General features: G+C 43.3%; 2 protein-coding genes across 5 annotated transcripts in view; one reads left to right on the top strand and one right to left on the bottom strand.

Annotated features, from left to right (window-relative positions):
• The window catches only part of LOC133403616 (serine/threonine-protein kinase 10-like), a 46,151-nt gene extending 25,854 nt beyond the window's left edge, over positions 1-20,297 (bottom strand). The window contains exons 1-7 of one of the 2 annotated variants that reach the window (XM_061678632.1): positions 19,727-20,297; positions 19,401-19,502; positions 10,405-10,569; positions 6,239-6,287; positions 5,939-6,088; positions 4,802-4,874; positions 3,366-3,560 (exon numbers count right to left, since the gene is read on the bottom strand). In XM_061678632.1, the coding sequence (XP_061534616.1) occupies positions 3,366-3,560; positions 4,802-4,874; positions 5,939-6,088; positions 6,239-6,287; positions 10,405-10,491 (554 nt within the window). In that variant the 5' untranslated portion in view covers positions 10,492-10,569; positions 19,401-19,502; positions 19,727-20,297. Of the gene's footprint in view, positions 1-3,365; positions 3,561-4,801; positions 4,875-5,938; positions 6,089-6,238; positions 6,288-10,404; positions 10,570-19,400 lie in introns of both variants that reach the window. The other variant, XM_061678631.1, reaches the window with a different exon arrangement.
• A 213-nt stretch (positions 20,298-20,510) lies between these two features.
• stn1 (STN1 subunit of CST complex) overlaps positions 20,511-26,197 on the top strand; it is an 8,077-nt gene continuing 2,390 nt past the window's right edge. For 2 of the 3 annotated variants that reach the window (XM_061680683.1, XM_061680681.1), the window contains exons 1-4: positions 20,511-20,727; positions 20,860-20,955; positions 21,115-21,192; positions 21,854-22,027. In XM_061680683.1, coding sequence (XP_061536667.1) covers positions 20,583-20,727; positions 20,860-20,955; positions 21,115-21,192; positions 21,854-22,027 — 493 coding nt within the window. In that variant the 5' untranslated portion in view covers positions 20,511-20,582. The remainder of the gene's footprint in view (positions 20,728-20,859; positions 20,956-21,114; positions 21,193-21,853; positions 22,028-26,197) is intronic. The other variant, XM_061680682.1, reaches the window with a different exon arrangement.

Here is a 26,197-nt window from a genome sequence, read left to right as displayed (position 1 = left end):
TGATGAGGCTGAAACTTGAAATTGAGGGTGTTATGTATAATGTGACTAGTGGCTATGCCCCACGGGTAGGATGTGACCTAGAGGTGAAAGAGAAATTATGGTAGGAGCTGGACGAAGTAGTTCTGAGCATCCCAGACAGAGAGTTGTGATTGGTGCAGATTTAATGGACATCTTGGTGAAAGAAACAGGGGTGATGAAGAAATGATGGGAAAGTTCGGCATCCAGGTAAGGAACCTCAAGGGACAGATAATGGTAGACTTTGCAAAAAGGATGAAAATGGCTGTAGTGAACACTTTCTTCCAGAAGAGGCAGGAACATAGGGCGACCTACAAGAGCGGACGTAGACGCACGCAGGTGGATTACATCTGACAATGACGATGTAATCAGAAGGAGATTACTGACTGTAAAGTAGTGGTAGGGGAGAGTGTGGCTCGACAGCAGAGGATGATGGTGTGTAAGATGACTCTGGTGGTGGGGAGGAAGATTAATAAGACAAAGGCAGAGCAGACAACTATGTGGTGGAAGATGATAATGTAAGAGTGTTGTGCGGTTTTTCGGGAAGAAGTGAGACAGGCTCTTGGTGGACAGGAGGAGCTTCCAGAAGACTGGACCACTACAGCCAAGGTAATCAGAGAAACAGGCAGGAGAGTAGGAGAAGGTGACTTGGTGGTGGAACCTCAATGTACAGGAAATCATACGAGGAAAGAGGTTCGCTAAGAAGAAGTGGGACACTTAGGGGACTGAGTAGAGGAGAAAGGAATACATGGAGATGCGACATAGGGCAAAGGTGACAAAGGCCAAACAAGAGGCATATGATGACTTGCATGCCAGGTTGGACACTAAAGAACATATCTATAAATGTTGGCCAGACAGAGGGATAGAGATGGGAAGGATGTGCAGCAGATTAGCAGCAGCGTGCTGGATAGATGGAAAGAATACTTTGAGGAGTTGATGAATGAGGAAAATCAGAGTGAAAGAAGAATAGAAGAGACAAGTGTGGTGGACCAGGAAGTAGCATTGATTAGTAAGGGGGATGTTAGAAAGGCACTAAAGAGGAAAAAAAATGGAAAGGCAGTTGGTCCTGATGACATTCCTGTGGAGGTTTGGAAGCATCTAGGATAGGTGGCTGTGGAGTTTTTGACCAGCTTGTTCAACAGAATTATAGTGGGTGAGAAGATGCCTGTGGAATGGAAGAAAAGTGTGCTGGTGCCCATTTTTAAGAACAAAGGTGATGTGTAGAGCTGTGGGAACTATAGAGGAATAAAGTTGATGAGCCACACAATTAAGTTATGGGAAAGAGAAGAGGAGGCTAGACTCAGGACAAGTGAGTATTTGCGAGCAACAATATGGTTTCATGCCAAGAAAGAGTACCACATGGATAATTTGCCTTGAGGTCGTTGATGGAGAAGTACAGAGAAGGTCAGAAGGAGCTACATTGTGTCTTTGTGTCTAGAGAAAGCCTATGACAGAGTACCCAGAGAGGAACTGTGGTACTGCATGTGGAGGTCTGGAGTGTCAGAGAAGTATGTTAGCATAGTCCAGGACATGTATGAGGGCAGGAGAATAGCAGTGAGGTATGCTGTAGGTATGACAGAGGAGTTTATGGTGGAGGTGGGACTGCATCAGGGAACAGCCCTGAGCCCCTTCCTGTTTGCAGGTGTGATGGATAGGCTGACAGATGAGGTTAGAGTCCCCTTGGAACATGATGTTCGCAGATGACATTGTTATCTGCAGTGAAAGCAGGGAGCAGGTGGAGGAACAGTTAGTAAGGTGGAGTCATGCACTGGAAAGGAGAGGAATGAAGATTAACCTAAAACAGACAGAATATATCTACATGAATGAGAGGGGTGGCGAGGGAAGAGAGAGGCTACAGGGAGAAGAGATAGCAAGGGTGTTGGACTTTAGATACTTGGGGTCAACCATCCAGAGCAATGCTGAGTGTGGTCAGGAAGTGAAGAAACGGGTCCAAGCAGGTTGGAACGGGTGGAGGAAGGTGTCAGGTGTGTTATGTGACAGAAGAGTATCTGCTCAGATGAAGGGCAATGTTTATAAAACAGTGGTGAGGCCAGCCATGATGTATGGATTAGAGACAGTGGCACTGAAGAGACAACAGGAAGCAGAGCTGGATGTGGCGGAAATGAAGATGTTGAGGGTCGCTCTAGGAGTGACCAGGTTGGATAAACTTAGAAATGAGCTAATCAGAGGGACATCCAAGGTTAGATGTTTTGGAGACAACATTAGGGAGAGCAGACTTCGATGGTTTGGACACATCCAGAAGAGATAGTGTGAGTATATTGGTAGAACGATAATGAGGATGGAGCTGCCAGGCAAGAGAGCTAGATAAAGACCAAAAAGAAGGTTGATGGATGTCGTGAGGGAAGACATTAGGGCAGTTGGTGTTAGAGAGGAGGATGCAGGAGATAGCCTCACATGGAAAAGGATGACACGCTGGGGCGACCCCTAATGGGACAAGCCAAAAGGAAAAGAAGAAGATTCAGATTTTTAATGCCATTATGTCGCCAAATAATTTCCAGAAAATAATAGCCATTGCACGTGTTCAGTACATTTACATGTGACGGTTGATGCAAGCTCTCAGGCTGACAACGCTATACTCGGTGTCAGCCTTTGTTGACTGGACGGCGGCACAAAATTGTCGCGCAGGGTTTCATTCAAAACATCAAGGGTAGAATTCTCAGTACGTATTTGTACTTTTTTGTGCCAGTAAGTGTCTTGGCGTTTCAATTGCCTATTTTGTTGTTTTCTTTGTGTTGATTTAATCTTTCTCGTCTGCAAGTTGATTTAAATCTTACGGAGTTAACACTTTGTGCTCCTTCTGTCCCTTCATTTTTCCGTCAAATCCTCAGCAACATCTCAGTCATCAAAGGTGTTATAATCACCATAATCGTTTTAAATTAGCTCATTGCTGTCCTCTGAGTACTTCACGTTTACTTATTACAAAATATGACTCTGTCAGGTTGCTATGTAAACTTGTATAATCTAACGGCTAAGGTGCTGCGTATTCATTTGGAACAATGTAATGATTTTTTTTGACAGGAACTACTTGAGACGTTTGAAGGGCGATAATGTATACCGATGGAATAAGAATCGAGTATTCACCAAGACCATGGAATAATACTGTGTGCTCTCACACAAACGTAGCTGCATGGGAAAAAAAAAAACAGAACGATCTATATTTTTTTAGATACTCATTTTTGTTTTGTTTTAGACAATAGAGCTGTTGTAAAAGTCTTGCAAAATGTGAATATTTTTTCCATACAATAGTTTCAATTTTCCATACTTTTACAGACCTGGATATGTATGAAAATAAATTCCATACTTGCAGAGGATCCCTGGCTGAGACTCACCAGCGTGATGGCTGCATGAGCGTAGGAGGGTCCGACTTGGCTATTTTCAGAAGCACTCTCATGGGGTTCATCTCATGATTAGGTGGCTCAATTTGTGCCAACTCAATCAGGGTGACCCCCAGTGACCAGATATCGGCTTTGTAGTCGTATGGACGGTCCTTCGATGTCTCACACATGACTACTTCAGGTGCCATCCTGCGACGAAACAAGTAGCATCGAGAAAGAAGTTGTGAAAAAAATATTCTGAGTAATAAATACAGTATACTGTAACAGGAGTGTGTTTATGGGAATGTTTTACTATTCTTCCAAAAGCGCATATGTGAGGTCACACACACGGATGTTGGATGACAAGGCCTGGGCTCAGGCTCCGCTCTATTTCATCCTAAAGGTGTTTAATCAGGTTGAGGTCAGGACTCTGTACAGACAACTCAGATTCATCCACATCAAACTCTCTCATCCATGGCTTTATGGACCTTGCTTTGTGCACTGGTGCACAGCCATGTTAGAAATGAAAGAACTTTTCCCACAAAGTTGGGAGCATGGAATTGTCCAAAATATTGGCTTCTCAGTTCCAGTGAAAGAAACTCTGTAGGATTAAGCATACCAAGAACTTTGCTCCCAACTTTGTGGGAACAGTTTGGGGATGGCCATTTACTGCCCCAACATGATTGTGCACCAATGCACAAAGCAAGGGCCATAAACACATGGATGAGAGAGTTTGGTGTGGATGAACTTGACTGACCTGCACAAACTCCTGACACCAACTTGATAGAACACCTTTAGGATAAATTAAGAGTGTAGACTGAGAGCCAGGCCTTCTCGTCCAACATCACTTACAAATGGGCTTCTGTGGAAGAATGTTAAAAAATTCCCTACACACACTCCTCCTGAACCTTGTGGAAAGCCATTTCAGAAGAGTTAAAGCTGTTATAGCTGTAAAAGGTGGACATATTCAATATATATATATATCATATATCATATTCAACCCTACTGACTAAAAAGGGGGTGTCACTTCAGATCATATGTGAGTCATGGCAAGTGAGCCAATACCTTTGCCAATATAGTGTTTTTTTTTCTTTATTTAAATTTTTTTCTTCTTCTTGTTTTATACTCGGCGGTAGAGTGTCTCCCTCACAGTTCCAAGGACCGGGTGCATGTTCTCCCTGTGCCAGAGTGGGTTTTCTCCTGGCGCTCCGGTTTCCTCCCACATCCCAAAAACATGCATGGTAGGTTAATTGACAACTCTAAATTGCCCATAGGTGTGAATGTGAGTGCGAATGATTGTTTGTTTCTATGTGCCCTGCGATTGGCTGGCAACCAGTTCAGGGTGTACCCCGCCTCCTGCCCGATTATAGCTGGGATAGGCTCCAGCACCCCCGCGATCCTCGTGAGGCGAAGGGACTCAGAAAATGGATCGATGGATGTTTTACACTCACCAATATGGTGTCCCAATGAAGGAGTCTCTCCTCTGCAGTGTTTTGGTGTTTCTGGCAGACACACCAAAGTCAGCTGGAATACATAATTAAAAATCAAACCAAATCTTCGAGACAGAAAAATAAATAAATAATGATAATCTAAAGTCAGTGAAATAAGCATAAAAAAAGGCGAAAATTAAAAGTTACACTTTTTGCCACTCAGGTGTTTATGTGAGCCTTTTACATCCGCCCAGAGTGACTCACAAAAATAATATGTACAACTGTGAATTGATGCGTACGGGTTACAATTGAGTATAAGGGTTGCCTTGTTATTCCGTAGTTTTTTTTATGGGTTTAAGTTGACAAACTCATGACACAAGCATCATGTTTCTGTTGAATAACTGAGTTAACTCAAGTTTGTATTGCTCAAGGGAAAGCTATCTGCAGTGTGCAATTTCATCTATACCTAGCTAGCCCTCGGGAGGAAAGTGGGGGTGGGGGAGTGTGGGACACACACTATATAATCATTAGGATTAGTTAATTGAATTGGCAACAAAATGAGCATGTATTAGGGTGCATCCAAGAGAAGTTGACTTGCATTTTCTTAGTGGCTTTGAGACTATTTCAAAAAGGCATAATCGCAGCTGACTATTCTTTTTTTAATTTCATTTAACTTTTACTATTATTACATTTTATTGTATTATTAATAAAAAGTTAGGAACAATGGCTACAAATATTTGGCAGCCATCTTAATTAGAAGAATAGTGACTTTTGTAATGCATACTAAAATGACCGTAAATAGTATAATGACCCCGGTGCGGTCATGTGGACATATAATCGTCATAAAACATAAAAAGCATACGAAACTCAGTACCATATGTATGCATTGTGGAATCATTGTGCATTACTGTTATTTCCAGAATTTTAATTTTATACTGACAAAAAAATCTGGAGATTTTACTGTTAACACAAAGCAGTTCTGTCTGTATTGTAAGACTATCGATGCAGAATTTTCCCATTTGCAAATTTAAAAAAATGCATAACTACAATATAGAATTATGGAAATTGTATATGGGCACCATTTTCTATGGGTCTTTTGCAAGAATGATTTATTGATGAAACCACTCTCCTTGATAACAAGATTTTACCGGTCCTTACCCAGTTTGACATCACCATCTAAAGTGAGCAGAATGTTGCCAGCCTTAAGGTCTCTGTGGATGATTTTAATGTCATGGAGGTAAACCAGGGCCTGTAGAGTCTGCCGACACACCACCTTAATCTGTGGTTCCGTCAGGGGTCTTTCCAGTTCTACGAGTGATGGACACAAACTTATAAAGATAGGCAACATTTATGGAGATTAAATAAAGCATTGACATACTGATGGTGTTATATGTATACTGGTGAAAACTTCAATGGAGGAAAAAAAAAACCAAAAAAAAAACTAACAAGTGGACTCACCTAACATGACAGCATCTACAGCCCCTCCGGCACAGAACTCAATGAGAATCTAACAACATTGGTGGCGGGAAAAAAATAATTTTTAGTCAATCATTGATGACTGATTATCATTGACACACATAAACTGAGGCTGAGTTGTAAAGACATTAAAACAAGCAACAAACCATATACAACAAACCACATATCTTTTGCTAAATATCCCTGAGTGATTAGATCATGCATGATGAAACAAGAGCGCTTTCAGTTCTAATCTACGGCACTCTTATGTTTTTCAAATCAAGAGGCACATTGCAGCATGGAGGCAAAGTGTGCATTTAACATTGAATATAATTAATAATCATGTAAACTATTGGCTTGTCTGAAGAAGAAGCCGATCATACACCGTGCCTACATGAACTAATGAAGGACTCCGAGCTCGGAAAAGCCATTTAAAATCTTTCAACAGGGCTGTTGATGTAAGAGGATTGGCCCAGTTGGGGCTACATTGTGGAAAAAGTTTCACGCAGCTACTAGCTGGACCTCTTATGATAGGCCTTAGGCCTTTTGCTGTAAATAGGATTACAGTTTCTATGGACACAGGCCCTAAGGTAGTGGGAATGTGAAGGTGAGGTGGAGATTCTGGAGCATATTTTCCATTGAGCATAAACGAGGCTAGTCTTTCTGCATGTTGCTAGCTTGTGTTATAGCATGGTGCTAATTTTATTCTTTTGAAAACATTTACACAAATCACTTATATTTATGAAGAAAGGAAGTAAATTAGTGCTGTTTAACAACTGAAAAAAGCAAATCTTTTTTCAGTTTTTTGTTTTCTGAATCACTAGTTTTAGTTATAGTCACTCTGTATTCAAAATCAATCTTTTAAGTACCTGTAAGAAATGACAATCCCAAACTTTTCACCGCGGTTTAATGGCATTCCAAGATTGAGAGGAGCTTTTCAAGACTGATCCACTTATAGGAACAAAGCCCATACAAGTCATAGAATGACTCAAGCCTCAAAACAATCTTGGCTATTCAACATCCACGCCATTGTAGCGTTTTTCTGGAGGCGAGCAGTTGTTTTAGTGAAGGAATTGCTGTACAATGGTCTCAGTGTAGCGGCATCAATTATGGGCTGGGTCTGTGGTTTCCTTTCAAACTTGTTTGTTTAACATATCCAAATGTAAAAATATGCAAGTGTCCAGATAATGTTTTAGCAAAAGAGGGAACATCCAGCAAAATGATGATGATATAATAAATAAAAAAGTAATCGTGTGGCAGCCTTCCCATGGGTTCACCACGTGTGGGAGGGGCCATAGGGGTCGGGTGCAGTGCGAGCTGGGCGGTGGTCGAAGGCAGTGACCTGGGCGCTCCGATCCCCGGCTACAGAAGCTGGCTCTTGGGACGTGGAATGTCACCTCTCTGGCAGGGAAGTAGCCTGAGCTGGTGTGCGAGGTTGAGAAGTTACGACTAGATATAGTCGGGCTTGCCTCCACACACAGCTCGGGCTCCGGTACTAGTCCTCTTGAGAGGGGTTGGACTCGCCTCCACTCTGGAGTTGATCACGGCGAGAGGCGCCGAGCAGGTGTGGGTATACTTATTGCCACCCGGCTCAGCGCCTGTACATTGGGGTTCACCCCGGTGGACGAGAGGGTAGCGTCCTCCGCCTTCGGGTGGTGGGACGGGTACTGACTGTTGTTTGTGGCTATGCACCAAACAGCAGTTCAGAGGACTTTTGGAGTCCTTGGAGGGGGTGCCGGAGAGCGCTCCCGCTGGTGAATCCATCGTTCTGCTGGGGGACTTCAATGCTCACGTGGGCAATTAGAGTGAGACCTTGAAAGGCGCGTTTGGGAGGAACGGGCCCCCCGATCAGAACCCGAGCGGTGTTCGGTTATTGGACTGTGCTCATCACGGATCGTCCATAACGAACACCATGTTCAACCATAGGGTGTCCACATGTGCACTTGGCACCAGGATACCCTTGGTTGCAGTTCAATGATTTACTTTGTGGTCGTGTCATCGGAGTTGCGGCCCCGTGTCTTGGACACTCGGGCGTAGAGAGGGACGGAGCTGTCAACTGATCACCACCTGTTGGCGAGTTGGCTCCGATGGTGGGGGAAGAAGCCGGTCCGACCTGGCAGGCCCAAACGTATTGTGAGGGTCTGCTGGGAACGTCTGGCAGAATCCCCTGTGAGAAGGAGTTTCAACTCCCACTTCCGACAGAACTTTGCTCAGGTTCCGGGGAATGGGTAGGGGGACATGAAGTCAGAGTGGACCATGTTTCGCGCCTCCATTGCTGAGGCGACCGACCGGAGCTGTGGCCGTAAGGTGGTCGGTGCCTGTCGTGGCGGCAATCCCCAAACCCGTTGGTGGACCACCGTCAAGCTGAAGAAGGAGTCCTATCGGGCCTTTTTGACCTGTGGGACTCCTGAGGCAGCTGATGGGTACCGGCTGACCAAGCGGAATGCAGCTTTGGTGGTCACGGCTTTGAGGAAATTCTGGTCCACTATCCGGTGTCTCAGGAGGGGGAAGCAGTGCGCCATCAACAGTGTTTATAGTGGGGATGGGGCGCTGCTGACATTGTGACAATTCCGCCGGCACGCCTTCCCATGCAGAAGCAGAGTCTGGGTTCTCTGATGTGGGATCTCCTATCTCTGGGGTCGAGGTCACCGAGGTGGTCAAAAAGCTCCTCGGTGGCAAGTCCCCGGGGGTGGATGAGATTCGCCCGGAGTTCCTAAAGGCTCTGGATGTTGTGGGGCTATCCTGTTTGACATGCCTCTGCAACATCGCATGGACATTGGGGACAGTGCCTCTGGATTGGCAGACTGGGGTGGTGGTCCCCCTTTTTAAGGAGGAGGACCGGAGGGTGTGTTCCAACTACCGAGGGATCACATTCCTCAGCCTCCCTGGTAAGGTCTATCCCTGCTAAAACTACTGCCCCTACGACTCGACCTCGGATAAGCGGTAGAAAATGGATGGATGGGTGGATCGTGTGGCAGAAGCTGTGAAGCCTCACACAGTTAATACATGTGATGTAAAGTTATCCACCATCTCGGGGACATAACGTGGGCTCAAGTTGTTCATCAAGGGAAGGAAATGTTCCTACAATTGTCTCCTCTTTACAAGATCAGGTCCCATAAAAGTCATGCTTGACGGCTATTAAGAGGACAACGGTAAGGAAACTTACATGATCAGGTGCCATAAAAGTCATGCTTGACGGCTATTGTGAGGAGGACAACGGTAAGGAAACTAGTATATACACAATGAGCCACACTTAAATATACTCACTAATCACTGAGGTGACTAATTGTTACTTGACTGAAGGCTTCACTGTCACCAGTTAAACATGAAAGGTACTTCTAAGTTTAAAAAAGTAAATGTTTTACAACTTAGATCGTCATCTATTAGGGTCCGATGTTAAGCCTTTTTGAGTGGTGGGTGGCACAATAAGTTGTGGTGGCCCTGTCAGAACTTGTACTGGCCCCATATATTCATGACATAATCCGTTAAGTTTTAGTCCTTATTTCATATTTATCGTCTTTTTACAGTATTATTTAAGCCCCTTTAAGAAATTATTGGTACAAGTGCATTTATGGCAATGACATTGTACTAACGTCACTAAAATCAAGGCATTGCAATCACACAAATTAACAATAATGCTTAAAAGAATAAATCAAATTACAAAATTATTAAAATATTTACTTCGCACTGACATTCGAACACTGCTTTATGTTGTGTCTTGATGTTGTGCATACTATGTATAATTCGGGGTGCTCTGATCAGGGTTTTATGCTGCCGATTCCAGTACTGATAATGAGTGAGATCACTGCCGATACCGATCATATGTATTAGACCAGCGGTATAATAACCTATATAATGATTAACAGCTAAAAGCTATTTAATTCTTCACGTGAACCTTGGCCTTGACATTTGATAAGCATACAGTCAGTCAGTCAGAAAATGCCTTAATGCTGTGAATAGCTTTCAACATCTTGCAATATTCAAGCAGTTTGAAGTGCTGTATTGAAAAAAAAAACAACAACATGACAACAGATGCACTGGTCTACAAATAAACTAGTTTTTGGAACATTTTGCAAAGCAGCTATCTATAACCCATTCATGAAATATTTGTTTTACATGTTGCTTACAAATAGGGGTTCAATTCTGAGGCTCAGCATGCACTTACTCACCCAGAGTTTGTCCTCAAAATAGAACGCGTCAAGCAGCTTGACAATATTTTGGTGTTCACATGAGGCCAGGATGTCAATCTCTACCATGTAGTCCTCCAACTCTTCCTCAGTCTTTGTGTCAATAACTTTGGCAGCAGCGAGGATACCTGTCTGTTTGTTTTGAGCCTGTAGATTGCAAATGGATGATTATGAAAATGCATTACAATGGATTTCAGTAATAGTTAGTGGTCATCTTTTAATAATGATGTACAAGTTGATTGTTCCTATTTAGACACCTTTAACTTTCAACACACTTCATTATAACATATTTAAATCTAAAAGCAATGTAATGCTGTAAATAAGTGAAAGGAGCGGAACCTCTATTGGAAATTTATTCCATTTGTCTTGGCTCCTCTGCAAGCAGGATGAGCTAAATGAAGCTGCTACAGTGAGAAGGAATACTGTAGAGCCATTTCCTGGTGACCTGCCATGTTCAGTGGTTAGCTCTGGAAAACCGATGAAATCGTAGCGATTTCTTTAACTGGGGATCCTACCGGTGACTAGTTTATCTTGTGACGGGGCATTTGAAACTTTGCTCGTGCCCTAATACAGTATCAATAAAGTAATAACCAGGATCACAAACACCAACCTATTCCAAGAAATAATTACTGTAGAGCAGGTGTAACAAACTGTAGTTCAGGGGCCACACTATATCTTAATTTGATGTCAAGTGGGCCAAACCAGTATAATTATAGCATCATTAATATAAGTAACAATGAAGTGGTGTTTTCCATTGTTTTAATGCAAAGCAATACAAGTATATTAGGAAAACCATTATATTTAATTAACTATCCTTTTGTAAACCTTTAAGAACAGCCTCTGCTTTCTTAATAAAATTAGCAATTTCTGTCAGTTTATCATCAGTGTGTGTGCATTGTAACTGATCACAGGGATTGTACAGGTATATAAAAACTAAATTAAGTGGGCCGTATGTTGCCACCCCTGATACTTATTCTGTTTCGGACAGTGTGGGAGTTGATGGATATCCATCTGACTGTGTGTGAAAGCTGGTCCCTGGATTTGGCTCTAGTCAATCACGGGGCACACATAGCGACAGACAACTATAATCACATTCACTCCAACTGTCACTGAGCGGGACTCGATCACTGCCACTGAACGGGACTCGATCGCACGGTGGCTGCATGAAAGTCAGCCAGATGTAACAGTTTGGGTATCAAGAATCAAGAATCGATTGGAACCAGGACTAATGTTACGGTTCTCCCGGAATCATTAAAATTTAAAAATGTCGGTTCCCGGTTTCGATGCCTACAGTCTGTCCACCCACCCCGAAGAAGAAGTGGCGAAAACCAAGGAAGAAGAACGTGCACAAAGACGTGCTTGTCCCTAACTTCAGTGAACAAAAGTGTGTTTTAACTTTGTTAAAATTAATGGCCAGTTGCCTCAGTCTAAGATTATATCGTGCAAAGGAGGCTTTCACGATGTGTAGCGTCTGATGCGCTCCGAGCCTCAACCTACACCGCGTGGAGCTTCAGTGAAGTCAACTCTCAGTCAACTGGGTGAGTGAAACAATAAAATACGTCTACGCCAACATTGAGACAGCTAACAAGGTAAACGGTTGGTTGCACTTTTGCACTGGTTTTTAGCGTTTATTTTAGTCTTCAAACCAACGTAAGCTCCGATGACAGAAAAAAAAGCTTAACATTGAGCTAAAACTTCACTGTAGCAACACACTTCACATAAACACAATGATTTGGGACATAATTCACATAAATGTTGTCTCACAGTATCACAAACACTAACCTTGTGTCTCATCTGTGAAAATTAGGACAGGAATCAGCGTTTTATAGCATTTGGTTCCATCCATTTAAAAATAATAATAATAATAATTACAAAAATAAAAGAAATTAAAAGAAATAACCGGTGCTGTGTTACTTTTCGTGTCAAAATGCTGAGTTCTGGTGCGTACGCTTAAAAAAGGCTACAAGCTTAAAACAGAACGTGAAGTTAAATTTTTCACATATAAACCATTTGACGTGATGAAACAGTCCCAAATAACTATTTTAACAATGCTATAATTAACTTTTAGCTGAAACATTGATTAATGAATATTAAGTCAATTGAGTTATTTTCACCAGATGTTGGGAATAACCCAAGTAATCCATACATACAAAGAAAGTAGAAGAAATAAGATCAGAAATTACGTTATGTGTAATAATGTGAAATAACACAGGAAAAAAGTATCAAACATGCGAACTGGTATTTATTTAATACTTTGTACAAAAGCCTTTGTTTGCAAAGACAGTTTCACGATGCCTCCTGTATGGAGAAACTAGTCGCATGCATTGCTCTGGTGTGATTTTGGCCCATTCCTCCACACAAGCAGTCTTCAAATCTTGAAGTCCTTTAGTTTCAGTTCTTTCCATAGATTTTCGATTGGATTCAAGTCAGGTGATTGGCTGGACCATTCTAGCAGCTTCATTTTTTCCCCTTTGAAACCAATTGAGTTTCCTTGGGAGAATGTTTTGGTTCATTATCCTGCTGAAATGTCCACCCTTTTTTCATTTTCATCATCCTCGTAGATGGCAGCAGATTTTTGTCAAGAATATCTTGGTCCATTTGCCCATTTGTCCTTTCTTCAATAATGTGAAGTTTACTTGTATTATTTGCTGAAAAGCAGTCCCACACAATCAAGTTGCCACCTCCGAACTTCACTGTTGGTATGGTGTTTTTATGGTGTGCATGCTTTGCTTCCAGCAATGGGGTCTTGCATGATGAGCGTGCATACAAGCCATGTCGGCGGAGTGCATTACTCACTGCTACTGCGACTACGTGCTAATTCCAGGTCTTTTTGAAGCTCTCCAGAGGTGGTCCTTGGCTCTTGGACAACTCTTCCGATTATTATTTATACTCCTCTGTCAGAAATCTTGCGAGGAGCATCGGATCGAGGCACATTTATGGTGGTATGATTGGCTTTCCACTTACGTATTATGACCCCAACCGAGCTCACTGGAACATTCAGAAAATGTTCTATGTGCCTGTAACCAATGCCATAGTTATGTTTTGCAACAATTAGTTTGCAATGTTGTAAATACAGCCCTATGGGGGGCACAAGCCAGTGCAAACTGTAGGCTGGTCCCAAGCCCGGATAAATGCAGAGGGTTGTGTCAGGAAGGGCATCCGGCTTAAAACTTTGCTAAACAAATATGAGCGTTCATCCAAAGAATTCCACACCGGATTGGTCGTGGGCCGGGTTAACAACGTCCGCCACCGGCACTGTCAACCTGCAAGGCGCCGTTGGAAATTCAGCTACTGTGGGTTGAAGTCGAAGAAGACGTGGAAAGCGGGTTCTTCGACAGCAAGAGAAGAGGAAAGCAAAGAGCCTAGAACTGAATGTTGGGACTATGATCTCGGGAGTTGGTTGACATGATGATTAGGAGAAAGGTTGATATATTGTGTCTCCAGGAGACCAGGTGGAAAGGCAGTAAGGCTAGAAGTTTAGGGGCAGGGTTTAAATGATTTTGCCATGGTGTAGATGCAAAGAGAAATGGAGTCGGGGTTATTTTAAAAGAAGAGTTGTCTAAGAATGTCTTGGAGGTGAAAAGAGTATCAGATCGAGTGATGAGGCTGAAACTTTAAATTGAGGGTGTTATGTATAATGTGATTAGTGGCTACGCCCCACAGGTAGGATGTGACCTAGAGGTGAAAGAGAAATTCTGGAAGGAGCTAGATTAAGTAGTTCTGAGCATCACAGACAGAGAGAGAGTCGTGATTGGTGCAGACTGTAATGGACATGTTGGTGAAGGAAATAGGGGTGATGAAGAAGTGATGGGTAAGTACGCCATCCAGGAAAGGAACTTGGAGGGACAGTTGGTGGTAGACTTCGCAAAAAGGATACAAATGGCTGTAGTCAACACTTTTTTCCAGAAGAGGCACGAACATAGGGTGACCGACAAGAGCGGAGATAGAAGCACGCAGGTGGATTACATCTTGTGCAGATGATGTAATCTGAAGGAGGTTACCGACTGTAAGGTAGTGGTAGGGGAGAGTTAGGCTAGACAGCATAGGATGGTGGTATGTAAAATGACTCTGGTGGTGGGGAGGGAGATTAGGAATACAAAAGCAGAGCAGAGAACACTGTAGTGGAAGCTGAGACAGGACGAGTGTTGTGCAGCTTTTCGGGAAGACGTGAGACAGGCTCTCGGTGGACAGGAGGAGCTTCCAGAAGACTGGACCACTGCAGCCAAGGTGATCAGAGAGGCAGACAGGAGAGTACTTGGTGTATCTTCCGGCAGGAAAGGAGAGAATGAGACCTGGTCCTGGAACCTCACAGAACAGGAAATCATACAAAGAAAAAGGTTAGCTAAGAAGAAGTGGGACACTGAAAGGACCGAGGAGAGGCGAACGGAATACATTGAGATGCGACACAGGGCAAAGGTAGAGGTGGCAAAGGCCAAACAAGAGGCATATGATGACATGTATGGCAGGTTGGACACTAAAGAAGGAGAAAAGGATCTATACAGGCTGCCCAGACAGAGGGATGGAGATGGGAAGGATTTGCAGCAGGTTAGGGTGATTAAGGATAGAGATGGAAATATGTTGACTCGTGCCAGCAGTGTGCTAGCGAGATGGAAAGAATACTTCAAGGACATGATGAATGAGGAAAATGAGAGAGAAGGGAGAGTAGAAGAGGCAAGTGTGGTGGACCAGGAAGTGGCAATGATTAGTAAGGGGGAAGTTAGAAAGGCATTAAAGTGAATGAAAAATAGAAAGGCAGTTGGTCCTGATGACATTCCTGTCGAGGTATAGAAGCATCTAGGAGAGGTGACTGGGGAGTTTTTGACCAGCTTGTTCAATAGAATTCTAGCGCGTGAGAAGATGCCTGAGGTATGGAGAAAAACTGTGCTGGTGCCAATTTTTAAGAACAAGGGTGATGTGCAGAGCTGTGGGAACTATAGAGGAATAAAGTTGATGAGCCACACATTGAAGTTATGGGAAAGAGTAGTGGAGGCTAGACTCAGGACACAAGTGAGTATTTGCGAGCAACAGTATGGTTTTATGCCTACAAAGAGTACCACAGATGCATTATTTGCCTTGAGGATATTGATGGAAAAGTACAGAGAAGGTCAGAAGGAGCTACATTGTGTCATTGTAAATCTAGAGAAAGCCTATGACAGAGTACCCAGAGTGGAACTGTCGTACTTCATGCGGAATTCTGGAGTGGCAGAGAAATATTTTAGAATAATACTGGACATGTACGAGGGCAGCAGAACAGCGGTGAGGTGTGCTGTAGGTGTGACAGACGAATTTAAGGTGGAGGTGGGACTGCATCAGGGATCAGCCCTGAGCCCCTTCCTGTTTGCAGTGGTGATGGATAAGTTGGTGGTCCCCCTTTTTAAGAAGGGGGGCCGAAGGGTGTGTTCCAACTACAGGGGGATCACACTCCTCAGCCACCCTGGTAAGGTCTATTCAGGGGTGCTGGAGAGGAGGGTCCGTCGGGAAGTCGAATCTCAGATTCAGGAGGAGCAGTGTGGTTTTCGTCCTGCCCGTGGAACAGTGGACGAGCTTTACACCCTCAGCAGGGTCCTCGAGGGTGCATGGGAGTTCGCCCAACCAGTCTACATGTGTTTTATGGACTTGGAGAAGGCGTTCGACCGTGTCCCTCGGGGAGTCCTGTGGAGGGTGCTTCGGGAGTATGGGGTACCGAACCCCCTGATACGGGGTGTTTGGTATCTGTACGACCGGAGTCAGAGTTTGGTCCACATATCCGGCAGTAAGTCTGACTCATTCCCGGTAAGGGTTGGACTCCGCCAAGGCTGCCCTTTGTCACCGATTCTGTTCATAACTTTTATGGACAGAATTTCAAGGCGCAGCCGAGGCGTAGAGGGATTCCGGTTTGGTGGCCTCCGTATTGCATCTCTGCTTTTTGCAGATGATGTGATTCTGTTGGCTTCATCAAGCCGTGACCTCCAACTCTCACTGGAGCAGTTCGCAACAGAGTGTGAAGCGGCTGGGATGAGAATCAGCACCTCCAAATCTGAGACCATGGTGCTCAGTTGGAAAAGGGTGGCGTACCCTCTCCAGGTCGGGGATGAGATCCTGCCCCAAGTGGAGGAGTTCAAGTATCTTGGCGATTGAGGGAAGAATGGAACGGGAGATCGACAGGTGGATCGGTGCAGCGTCTGCAGTGATGCAGACTTTGTATCGGTCCGTTGTGGTAAAGAAGGAGCTAAGCCGAAAGGCGAAGCTCTCGATTTACCGGTCGATCTACGTTCCTACCCTCACCTATGGTCACGAGCTGTGGGTCGTGACCGAAAGAACAAGATCCCGGATACAAGCGGCCGAAATGAGTTTCCTCCGCAGGGTGTCCGGGCTCTCCCTTAGAGATAGGGTGAGAAGCTCGGTCATCCGGGAGGATCTCAGAGTAGAGTCGCCGCTCCTCCACATCGAGAGGAGCCAGATGAGGTGGCTAGGGCATCTGATTCGGATGCCTCCCGGACGCTTCCCTGGTGAGGTGTTCCGGGCATGTCCCACCGGGAGGAGACACCGGGGACGACCCAGGACATGCTGGAGAGACTACGTCCTTCGGCTGGCCTGGGAACGCCTCGGGCATCCCTGCTAAAGCTACTGCCCCCGCGACCCGACCTCGGATAAGCGGTAGAAAATGGATGGATGGATGTATAAGCTGACAGATGAGGTTAGACTGGAATCCCTGTGGACCATGATGTTTTCAGATGACATTGTGATCTGCAGTGAAAGCAGGGAGCAGGTGGAGGAACAGTTAGAAAGATGGAGTCATGCATTGGAAAGCAGAGGAATGAAGATTAGCCGAAGTAAGACATAAAATATGTGCATGAATGAGAGGGGTGGTGGGGGAAGAGTGAGGCTACAGGGAGAAGAGATAGCAAGGGTGGAGGACTTTAAATACTTGGGGTCAACCGTCCAGAGCAATGGTGAGTGTGGTCAAGAAATGGAGAAACGGGTCCAAGCAGGTTGGAACGGGTGGAGGAAGGTGTCAGGTGTGTTATGTGACAGAAGAGTCTCTGCTCGGATGAAGGGAAAACTTTATAAAACGGTGGTGATGTACGGATTAGAGACAGTGGCACTGAAGAGACAACAGGAAGCAGAGCTGGAGGTGGCGGAAATGTAGATGTTGAGGTTCGCTCTCAGAGTGACCAGGTTGGATAAAATTAGAAATGAGCTCATCAGAGGGACAGCCGAGGTTCGATGTTTTGGAGACAAAGTTAGAGAGAGCAGACTTCGATGGTTTGAACACGTCCAGAGGAGAAATAGTGAGTATATTGGTAGAAATATGATGAGGATGGAGCTGCCAGGCAAGAGAGCTAGAGGAAGACCAAAGTGAAGGTTGATGGATGTCGTGAGGGAAGACATGAGGGCAGTTGGTGTTTGAGAGGAGGATGCAGGAGATAGGCTTACATGGAAAAGGGTGACGCGCTGTGGCGACCCCTCAAGGGACAAGCCAAAAGGAAAAGAAGAAGAGCTTGCAATGTTCTTGAGACAGCTCTCTGCTCTTACCCATCATGAGATGTCTTGACTCACACCTTGGCAAGGGACCTTTTAGGCCCTCAATTAGGACTGAACCAGCTGATATTCATTTGCACTGACAAGGGGCTGGATTGCTGTTTGATTATTGATAGACTTAAGGTGTTGTCTTGGCTTTCCATGCCTGGTTACACTTCCCTTTCTTTGTGTTCAATACTTTTCCCCTGTGTCATTTCACATTATTACACACAACTTAATTTCTGATCTTATTTTTTCTACTTTCTTTTGTATGTATGGATTACTTGGGTTGTTCTCAACATCTGGTGAAAATTTCATGTCAATAGGACCATTGGAAATATGTTCAGTGAGAAAAATGGTGACGTGTTAAATACTTATTTTAGCCGCTGTGTGTGTATATATATTCTGTTATGGAGGTAATTTTGCTCCATCCCAGTGTGCATTGCATTAAAATAGTGTGATATTTTCCAGCATCTACTGCCAAGTAGTGTACGTTTCCAGTGATCCTGCTAATCGCAATACCGTAACTGTAAGTTTTCCTATTGTTTAATATGCCTTTTCCATGAAAACTAACACAAATGCATCTTAAGTGTCTTCGGAGTTCCTTTTCTTTGGTCCTTTTAAAATGGTACTTTGTCACTCAAGCTGTCTTTACCGTTAATGCCAATGAAGAGAGGCTCGTTATTGTTGCAATACACCAGAGGGATCTAGTGCCAGAATGAGGCAACCATTTTGCAGTCACACAATAGCAGATGGCAAAATAAATGTTTTCTGAGATATGAATGGAAAGGTATGAATTTGTGAAGGTATCGGTACTATTGCATGTTTTAACTGTTATTACGATTGTATAAAGATAAGGGTGTAATGGGTTTAATGAGTAGTAAGGATCATTTATGCACTTGTATGTGCAGAGTTTGAAGGATAACAAGTAAATTGTGCAGCACACATAATTTTTTATGAAACGGTTTACGTCTTTACTGTTATGCACGCTTGTCTTAAACCATTATGCAAGAAGTGTACTTCAGTGGGCCACCACAATTTGCTCTCTCAATATTGCCTTTATTATGAACGCCTAAAATTTTAAATAATCAATACATTTTTGGGGACTTTAAACGTGGCTGTTTCAGCATGGGAGACATTTAAGGATTCAAGGACCCATACAAAACCAATTTCAAGTTGTTTTTTTACGACTCTTGTCGGTTGTTGATCAAATAGGTATTCTACGTTTTAAATATCCTTGGCTGGTTTGCTGCCGTACGAGAGCACCTCCACATTGATGAGGTTTAGCCAATCATGTGGAATAAGAGGGTATTGGCAGTTGACAAGGTTCTATCACAAGGTTCGTTTCTCGCTTTGGAATGATGGGTGGGTCTCAGTAAAAACACTCTCAGCTGACACTTGGTGCGAGTAGCCTTCTGGGTGAAGTTTCACAATCTGATCTACCTTTAAAATAACACTGACAGTTGGACATTACTTACCTTAAACACTTTCCCAAAGGCTCCATCTCCCAATTCACCGATAATGGTCCATATTTCCTCCGGGTTTTCATCTCTTCGGACATGCTCATATTGTTTCTTCTTCTTCTCAGATCCCAGTTTAAATATTTTACGGAAGTTAAAGAATGACATACTGAAGCATAGGTAATTCACTTACACATAGGAGAAATGAATCGAAAGTTGAATCTCTGTCTTTGAGGTACCATGTACAAAGCAAAGAAGTGTCGACTTGATCTATAAAGTGTGATTAACACACACAGCTTTGGTAAACAGTTCAAACCTAGCTTAGCCAATGACTCTCAACTGACCAGTCCAGAGAATTCTGTGCTCTTTTGTACATCCTAGGTCGCCTTGGGTCATCCAAATGGTGGAGATTCTCCTGGACTCGTCCTGGCATCAAGAAAACCACACGAACAATACCATTAATTACATGCAAAGCAGTACGAAGGGCTCGTCGTTCCGACTATGAGCGACCCAATGGCCCCGTGGGGTTCCTTCATCAACCAAAATGGAAAAGGAGTAAAAGCGAATGCCGTTACAAGTAGTCCCGGGGAGTAAAAACATTAAAAACTTTGAACATAAAGCCCGTTAATGTTACAGATAGCGCGTACTGCTACACTAGCTAAAACATGCATCCTTCCTCCGTATGGGTTTTGTAATCGAGGGGATTTAGTATCAATGCGCGTCCACGCGTGCGCGCGACGTCGTGTTTCTTTTCTTTTACTTCTGCATACTCTTGTTGATAACTTGGCGCGGACAACAATCGAGTCGTTTGCGCTTTGTTGTCTTTGTCTATTAGGACGACCAACGACACAGACCATTTTAAAACAGCATCATTCGGGAGAGAGCTGAGTGTCATTGTGTTCGGCATGTGGCATTGTTTCCTTTGTACTGTACCATTAGGTAGAACTACAAGTCCCATATACAATCTAGGGTCGCAGTTTGAACTGTATTTTTTTTTAAAGTAAAATAAATGAATTTACAAATGTATGACAGTAATACATATACACACATACGTACCCCGCATTAACTAAATATAAAAAAAAAAGTTTTTAAAAATAAGTGTCACGTGACCAATGTTTTGGCTCAAGACGAAAAGCTACACTCGTAGCTAGCTTACTTCCTAGCTACGGTAGGGGAAAACCATGAGATTTGACTGTCGAAATGAAATATCGGCATTCGGCAGGTAGAATGGATCCTGCAGAAGAGCTTCCGTCCATTTTGTGGGGATTGGACCCGATCTTTTCTGCTTTCGCCAGGCTATATATCACAGACATCCTCCACATGAGGGAGTCCTGTCAAGTGCCAGGTAAACAAACTAGTGCATGCGTTCTACTGTACTATCCGGGAAAACTTGCATTGCTCGACAATTCAATAATAAAAGCTATGACACTAATACTACAACGCTAGCCTGCTGTTTTTTTCTGCCCGTGTATTCTAGATATTTATTTCTACAAGTCACATCCAATCCACTCTGTAGATGTTCTTGGGACAGTCGTTTATAAGAGGGAAAGAGAGGACTTCATCTGTTATGGAGGTAATTTTGCTCCATCCCGGTGTGCATTGCAGTAAAATAGTGTGATATTTCCCAGCATCTACTGCCAAGTAGTGTATGTTTCCAGTGATCCTGCTAAACGCAATACAGTAACACTGTTTTTGGACGTCCTGTCCCCCCGTGTCCCCCTTTATTTTACAGTGGACGATGGTACTGGTGTCATAAACTGTCTGTGTTGGAAAAATGACCCGATGAAAGAAGAGGTGGATTCTGGTAAATGTGAGACTGCATTTCTGAGAAGTAGTTGCATGATAAACAAAAGCAAACTGTAGTACACCCCATTTTCCCAAAAAAGTAATAATAAAAAAGTATACAGGTGCATGGTGTAATGAGTCAACAACTTTGTTTTCTCAATGATGACCTTGCTCAATTATTATTATTATTTTTTAATTAGAATCGGAGGAAGCTACAAATCACCTTAAAGTTTGTGAGTACTGGGAAAGGGAAAAAGTCACTGTGAAAACAACACATGCATATTTTCACTCTTAACATTGGGATACATATTATTGCATTTTTAAAATGCTTTTGATGAATTATTTTTTTACTTTTTAATTTTTTTTTACATGTTAGTCCAATGGCTAGCACTGTTCTCTCACATAAAGACAGCTTTAGGTTCAATGCTGGGGTGATGCACAGTGATGTACTGTGTTTACATTTTTTCACCGCACTTGCCGAAGTTATGTTTGCATCTTGCTCCCAGAATTCTAAAAGTTGTATGCCAGTGTAATTGCCTGTAGGTCCATGAGAATGGTTGACTGGTGATCACCCAGGTTGTTGTCTGCCTCTCATTCTATGTCAGCAGAAATAATTGAGTATTGAAAATGTGATATCTAAGTAATCATTGAAAACAACCATACGACCTGTCATTTTGTAACTCCAGTCAGGGGAAAACCAAATGATGTCCTTCAGGGAGGTTTTAATCTAGCTGTTGAGCTGAAAAAGCTGAGACAGGCCCAGCAGAGCCACTTCCATCTAGAGATTGGAGAGCTTCTGCGAGTCAGAGGACCAGTAAAGACGTCAAAGCAACAGAGAGAGATTATTGCCTCCACCTACTGTGAGTTACGACGGCTATACTTGCTCCTCTACATGTACCGTTTTATTCATGAGATACTTCAGTATTTTAGCAAAAACATGACCTGCAGTAGTAAAGATGTACATTTCCATTGGAAAGGACAATACATTACTGTATATTGCAGTACACCGCCAATGATAAAATACATTCACAATCTGTATAAACCGATTCAAATGCAATTTAATCCAATTATGATAACATGTGCATCTTAATGTGAGGAAATGATCAACCCATCGCAAATACTGTAACCTGCTGTAGACTGTTGTCAAGTGTATATACAGTTTGGAAACTTTCACCATGAGTAGATAAAGAAAGTGTGTCCTAACTTTTGCCTTGTATTGTAGCTCGTAACTACACTCCCAAGCTGCTGTCATGGTCAAAGTCATTTGCTCACACAATTTAACGGTCCCCCTCCATCAGTTTTTTAAATTATGTTTTTCATTAATCTTTGATGTTCTTTTATCAGGTTTGCATGATCATTTTCATTAAAAATGCCCAAAATGTCCCTTTTCAAACTATTATAGTCGGTCTTTTCGGCCTGGCATTTGAGATGGTCGGATTTCTCATTATTTCGCGTCGTGGACATGATGGCACCTATCTGGGTGGTTGCCTCGGTAATGTGCTCTCTAGTATTGTCCTTGTTTTTGTCTTCTTCGTTTGTCTTTGGAGACAATACGTAGGCCTGTCAAGATAATTACTATATCAACTTATCGTTCAATAAATAAAATGGACACAATAGTTTTTCCCGACTCAATAAATTGTCATTGTTCTGGTGAGCCGGCGTGTGGAATACACAGTGAGCCGACAGAGTTGGACGGCTGTGTCATTAGCCGGTATGGGCTCATGGAATACCGACGCACCGGTGTTTGCTCCGTCCGATACTGCACAGCCTTGCTCCGTGTGCAGCACATAAGTTTCACACAACAGAGACACTTAAGGGAAAGTTAACTGTTTGTTGTCACGAGCTAACCAGCTAGCTTTACGAGCTAACAAGCTAGCCTGTGAGCTAGCGATTTAAGATAAAAAAAAGCTCGCTCCACCGCAGCGATGTTGTTTAAAACATCAGTGCTTCGCTCCGCGTTGTTGTGTGTCTTAGGCCCCGATTAACACAAACGTGGGAACGTTAACTGTTTATTAAGCATAACCTCAGTGGCACACATTATTCAGCCAGTTGACGACGACAGCGAATGTCAACATATATTTGATTGACAGGTGAAGGACTTGTTTTCACCTGACCAACCAAACAGTAGCCGGGTTTACATGGAGACATTTTTGTCATTCCAATTGAAATCATTCCGATTGAAGATCTCTGGTCAACTGTTTACATGCGACGTAATCTAATCTGGTCGGGTGTATAAATGATGTGCACTACATTTAATCGGAACAGCCGTGTGACGTCACGTCATTTATCAAGATGGAGGTCCAACGTCTATTCAGCACAGCAGTTGGGATTGTTTTTATAATAATATATACAACTTATAAATCGGGAAACGCCACATGTAAACAATGATGTCACCGCACATTTACGTTGAGACAAAGCACAGCTTTTCTCAGCTCTATTCGAGTGACGGTATACATGGCGAAAATTTACTTCTGATCGGTTTGGCAAAAGGAATATTCCACCCCTGTGAAACTGAAAGCTATTTCATATGGATTTGGGCTGTTAATTCCAATTGAAGTGTTTATATGGAGCATTTTCATTCAGTTTGGGCTTCTAAACAGATTATAATCGGAAGAGAAGGCTTCATATAACCAGGCTCGTCTTGCAGCTCTTTATTCTTTATTTCAGACACAGTGGATCAATAACACAGAGTAAAGAAAAAAAGGAAATAATAATAATAACAACAATGCCGATTTAATAGCAACAATACTGATTTAAAAGGAATAAAATAATAAAATATATTTAAAAAAGAAAAATAATACGGGGGGGTTATCTTTCATGTTTCAGAGGCATTACAAAAAACGTATCGTTTATAGTGATAGTTTTGAGGAAAATACAGTCTTTAAAAAATATCTTGACAGGCCTAACAATACGCGACTTACTTTTACTAGAGAAGACTTTTGGGAGTCTATTCCGAACCTTCTTTCGCCAATTTTCACAAATCCACAAAGTTATTTACCAGCGAAGCGGCTGCGTTCTTTGGCGCATGGAGGAAGCGAAGACAGCGCCACAGAGGGTAGTGGGTCGGAGTGCAAAGTTAAGTTCTGACAGCAAGGATTACAAACGCTGCTTCCGTCGTTTCACTTTGCAAATTCACGCTGTCTACTCAAGAAAGTGGACAAGCTTCTTTTCCTCACAAAGACCAGTAAAGTCTTTGCTCGGTCTGCCGCCCTTTGCTTCATGGAGACTTGGCTTTGTGAATGCATCCCATACGGCACCATACTGCTGCCTGGCTTCCAACTACGCTGAGCGGATCGCACCACAGAGCTATCGGGAAAAACAAAAGGTGGCGGAATATGCTTCTATATCAATGAAAAATGGTGTACTGATGTCACGGAGCTCAACACACACTGCAGCCCGGACTTGGAGTCGCTGTTTTTCAACTGTAAGTCATTCTACTCGCCGGTTTTTACACCCCCCTCCCAGGCTAACACGAACCTTCATGACCAAGTAAATGAACTTGAAAAAAAGCACCCAGATTCACCCCTCATTATTCTTGAGGACTTTAACAAAGCAAAACTCAACCACGAACTACCTAAATACAAGTAGCACATTGACTATCTCACCAGGGAAAACAACATTCTAGACCACTGCTATGCCAGGTCTGTGAATGATGCAGTCAAACTTCATCCCGGAACACCTAGATGGCGCAGGGACCTACGCGAGGATCCTGTTCGTGGACTTCAGCTCTGCGTTCAACACCATCATCCCGAAGTCCTCTCCGCCAAGCTTCTCCAGCTCAGCGTCTTGCCTGCCATCTGCCAGTGGATTTATAGCTTCCTGATGGGCAGGACACAGCAGGTGGGGCTGGGGGACACCACCTTATCCACAGGCATCATCAGCACTGAAAACCAGACAGAAAAAATATGAAGCTGAAAACACTGGAATGATGGAGGATGTGTCCTCTCTTTGCTACTCTTCTCTCTCTACATGAACAACTGGACCTCAACGCATCCGACTGTCAAACCGAAGTTTGCAGATGACCCCACAGTCATCAGCCTCATCAAAGATGGTGATGAGTCTGCATATGGACAGGAAGTGGAGCGGCTAGAGCTTTGGTGCGGCTCACACAGCCTGGACCTGAACACGCTCATCCTTCGCCACAGTTGTCCCTCACGCTGTCCAACTGCCCTGTGTCAACCGTTGAGACCTTCAGGTTCATGGTAATTACAGTCTTTCAGGACCTGACGTGGGAGACCAACATCCACTCTATCCTCAAAAAGGCCCAGCAGAGAATGTACTTCCAGCGGCTTCTGAGGAAGCACAACCTTGCACAGGAGCTGTTGAGGCAGTTCTACACAGCAGTACAGCAGTTCTGTGTTCATCCATCACAGTCTGGTTTGGTGCTGCCATAAAGAAGGACTGAAACAGACTGCAACGGACAGTCAAGACTACCGGAAAAAAGATTGGTACCCAACTACCCACTCTTGAGGGCTTCCAGAAATAAGACAAGGGCATGCAAAATCCTCTTCGACGACCCCAACAACACACCCCACTATGTCATCCTCTGTTACATCATATCTTATAAATATAATTAGGCATTATTGTAAAACACAACATATGTATACTTTATAGACTGTATTTTTATTTTATTATTGATTGACAAAACTATTTTACGTCACAATGTCAGCGATTTCAAATCCACCTGTTTTGCAAGCCTTGGTGTTTATTGGCTTTTGCATTCAATCAACAAACCGCATAGATGTCAAACTTATACCATGTCACAGACTCATTTTGACCTATGTAATGCATAAAACCGAAAACATTTGGATTCTGATGGAAGGGGACCGTTAAATACATAAAAAGGTTGTGCTTTACTTTGGTACTACTGTTTTCTCATGATAGGTATACATATACCTGACTTTTTTCCATGGGCTCATAGCCCATCACATAAACAGTGGGTACGGAAAATACTCAGACCCCTTAAATTTTTCACTCTTTGTTATATTGCAGCCCATCCATCCATTTTCTTAAATGCTTCTCCTCACTAG

The sequence above is a fragment of the Phycodurus eques genome, chromosome 6, assembly GCF_024500275.1.
Source record: "Phycodurus eques isolate BA_2022a chromosome 6, UOR_Pequ_1.1, whole genome shotgun sequence".
NCBI lineage: Eukaryota > Metazoa > Chordata > Actinopteri > Syngnathiformes > Syngnathidae > Phycodurus > Phycodurus eques.
Note: the sequence above shows the minus strand (reverse complement) of the source record. Positions and strands in the feature narration are given on the sequence as shown.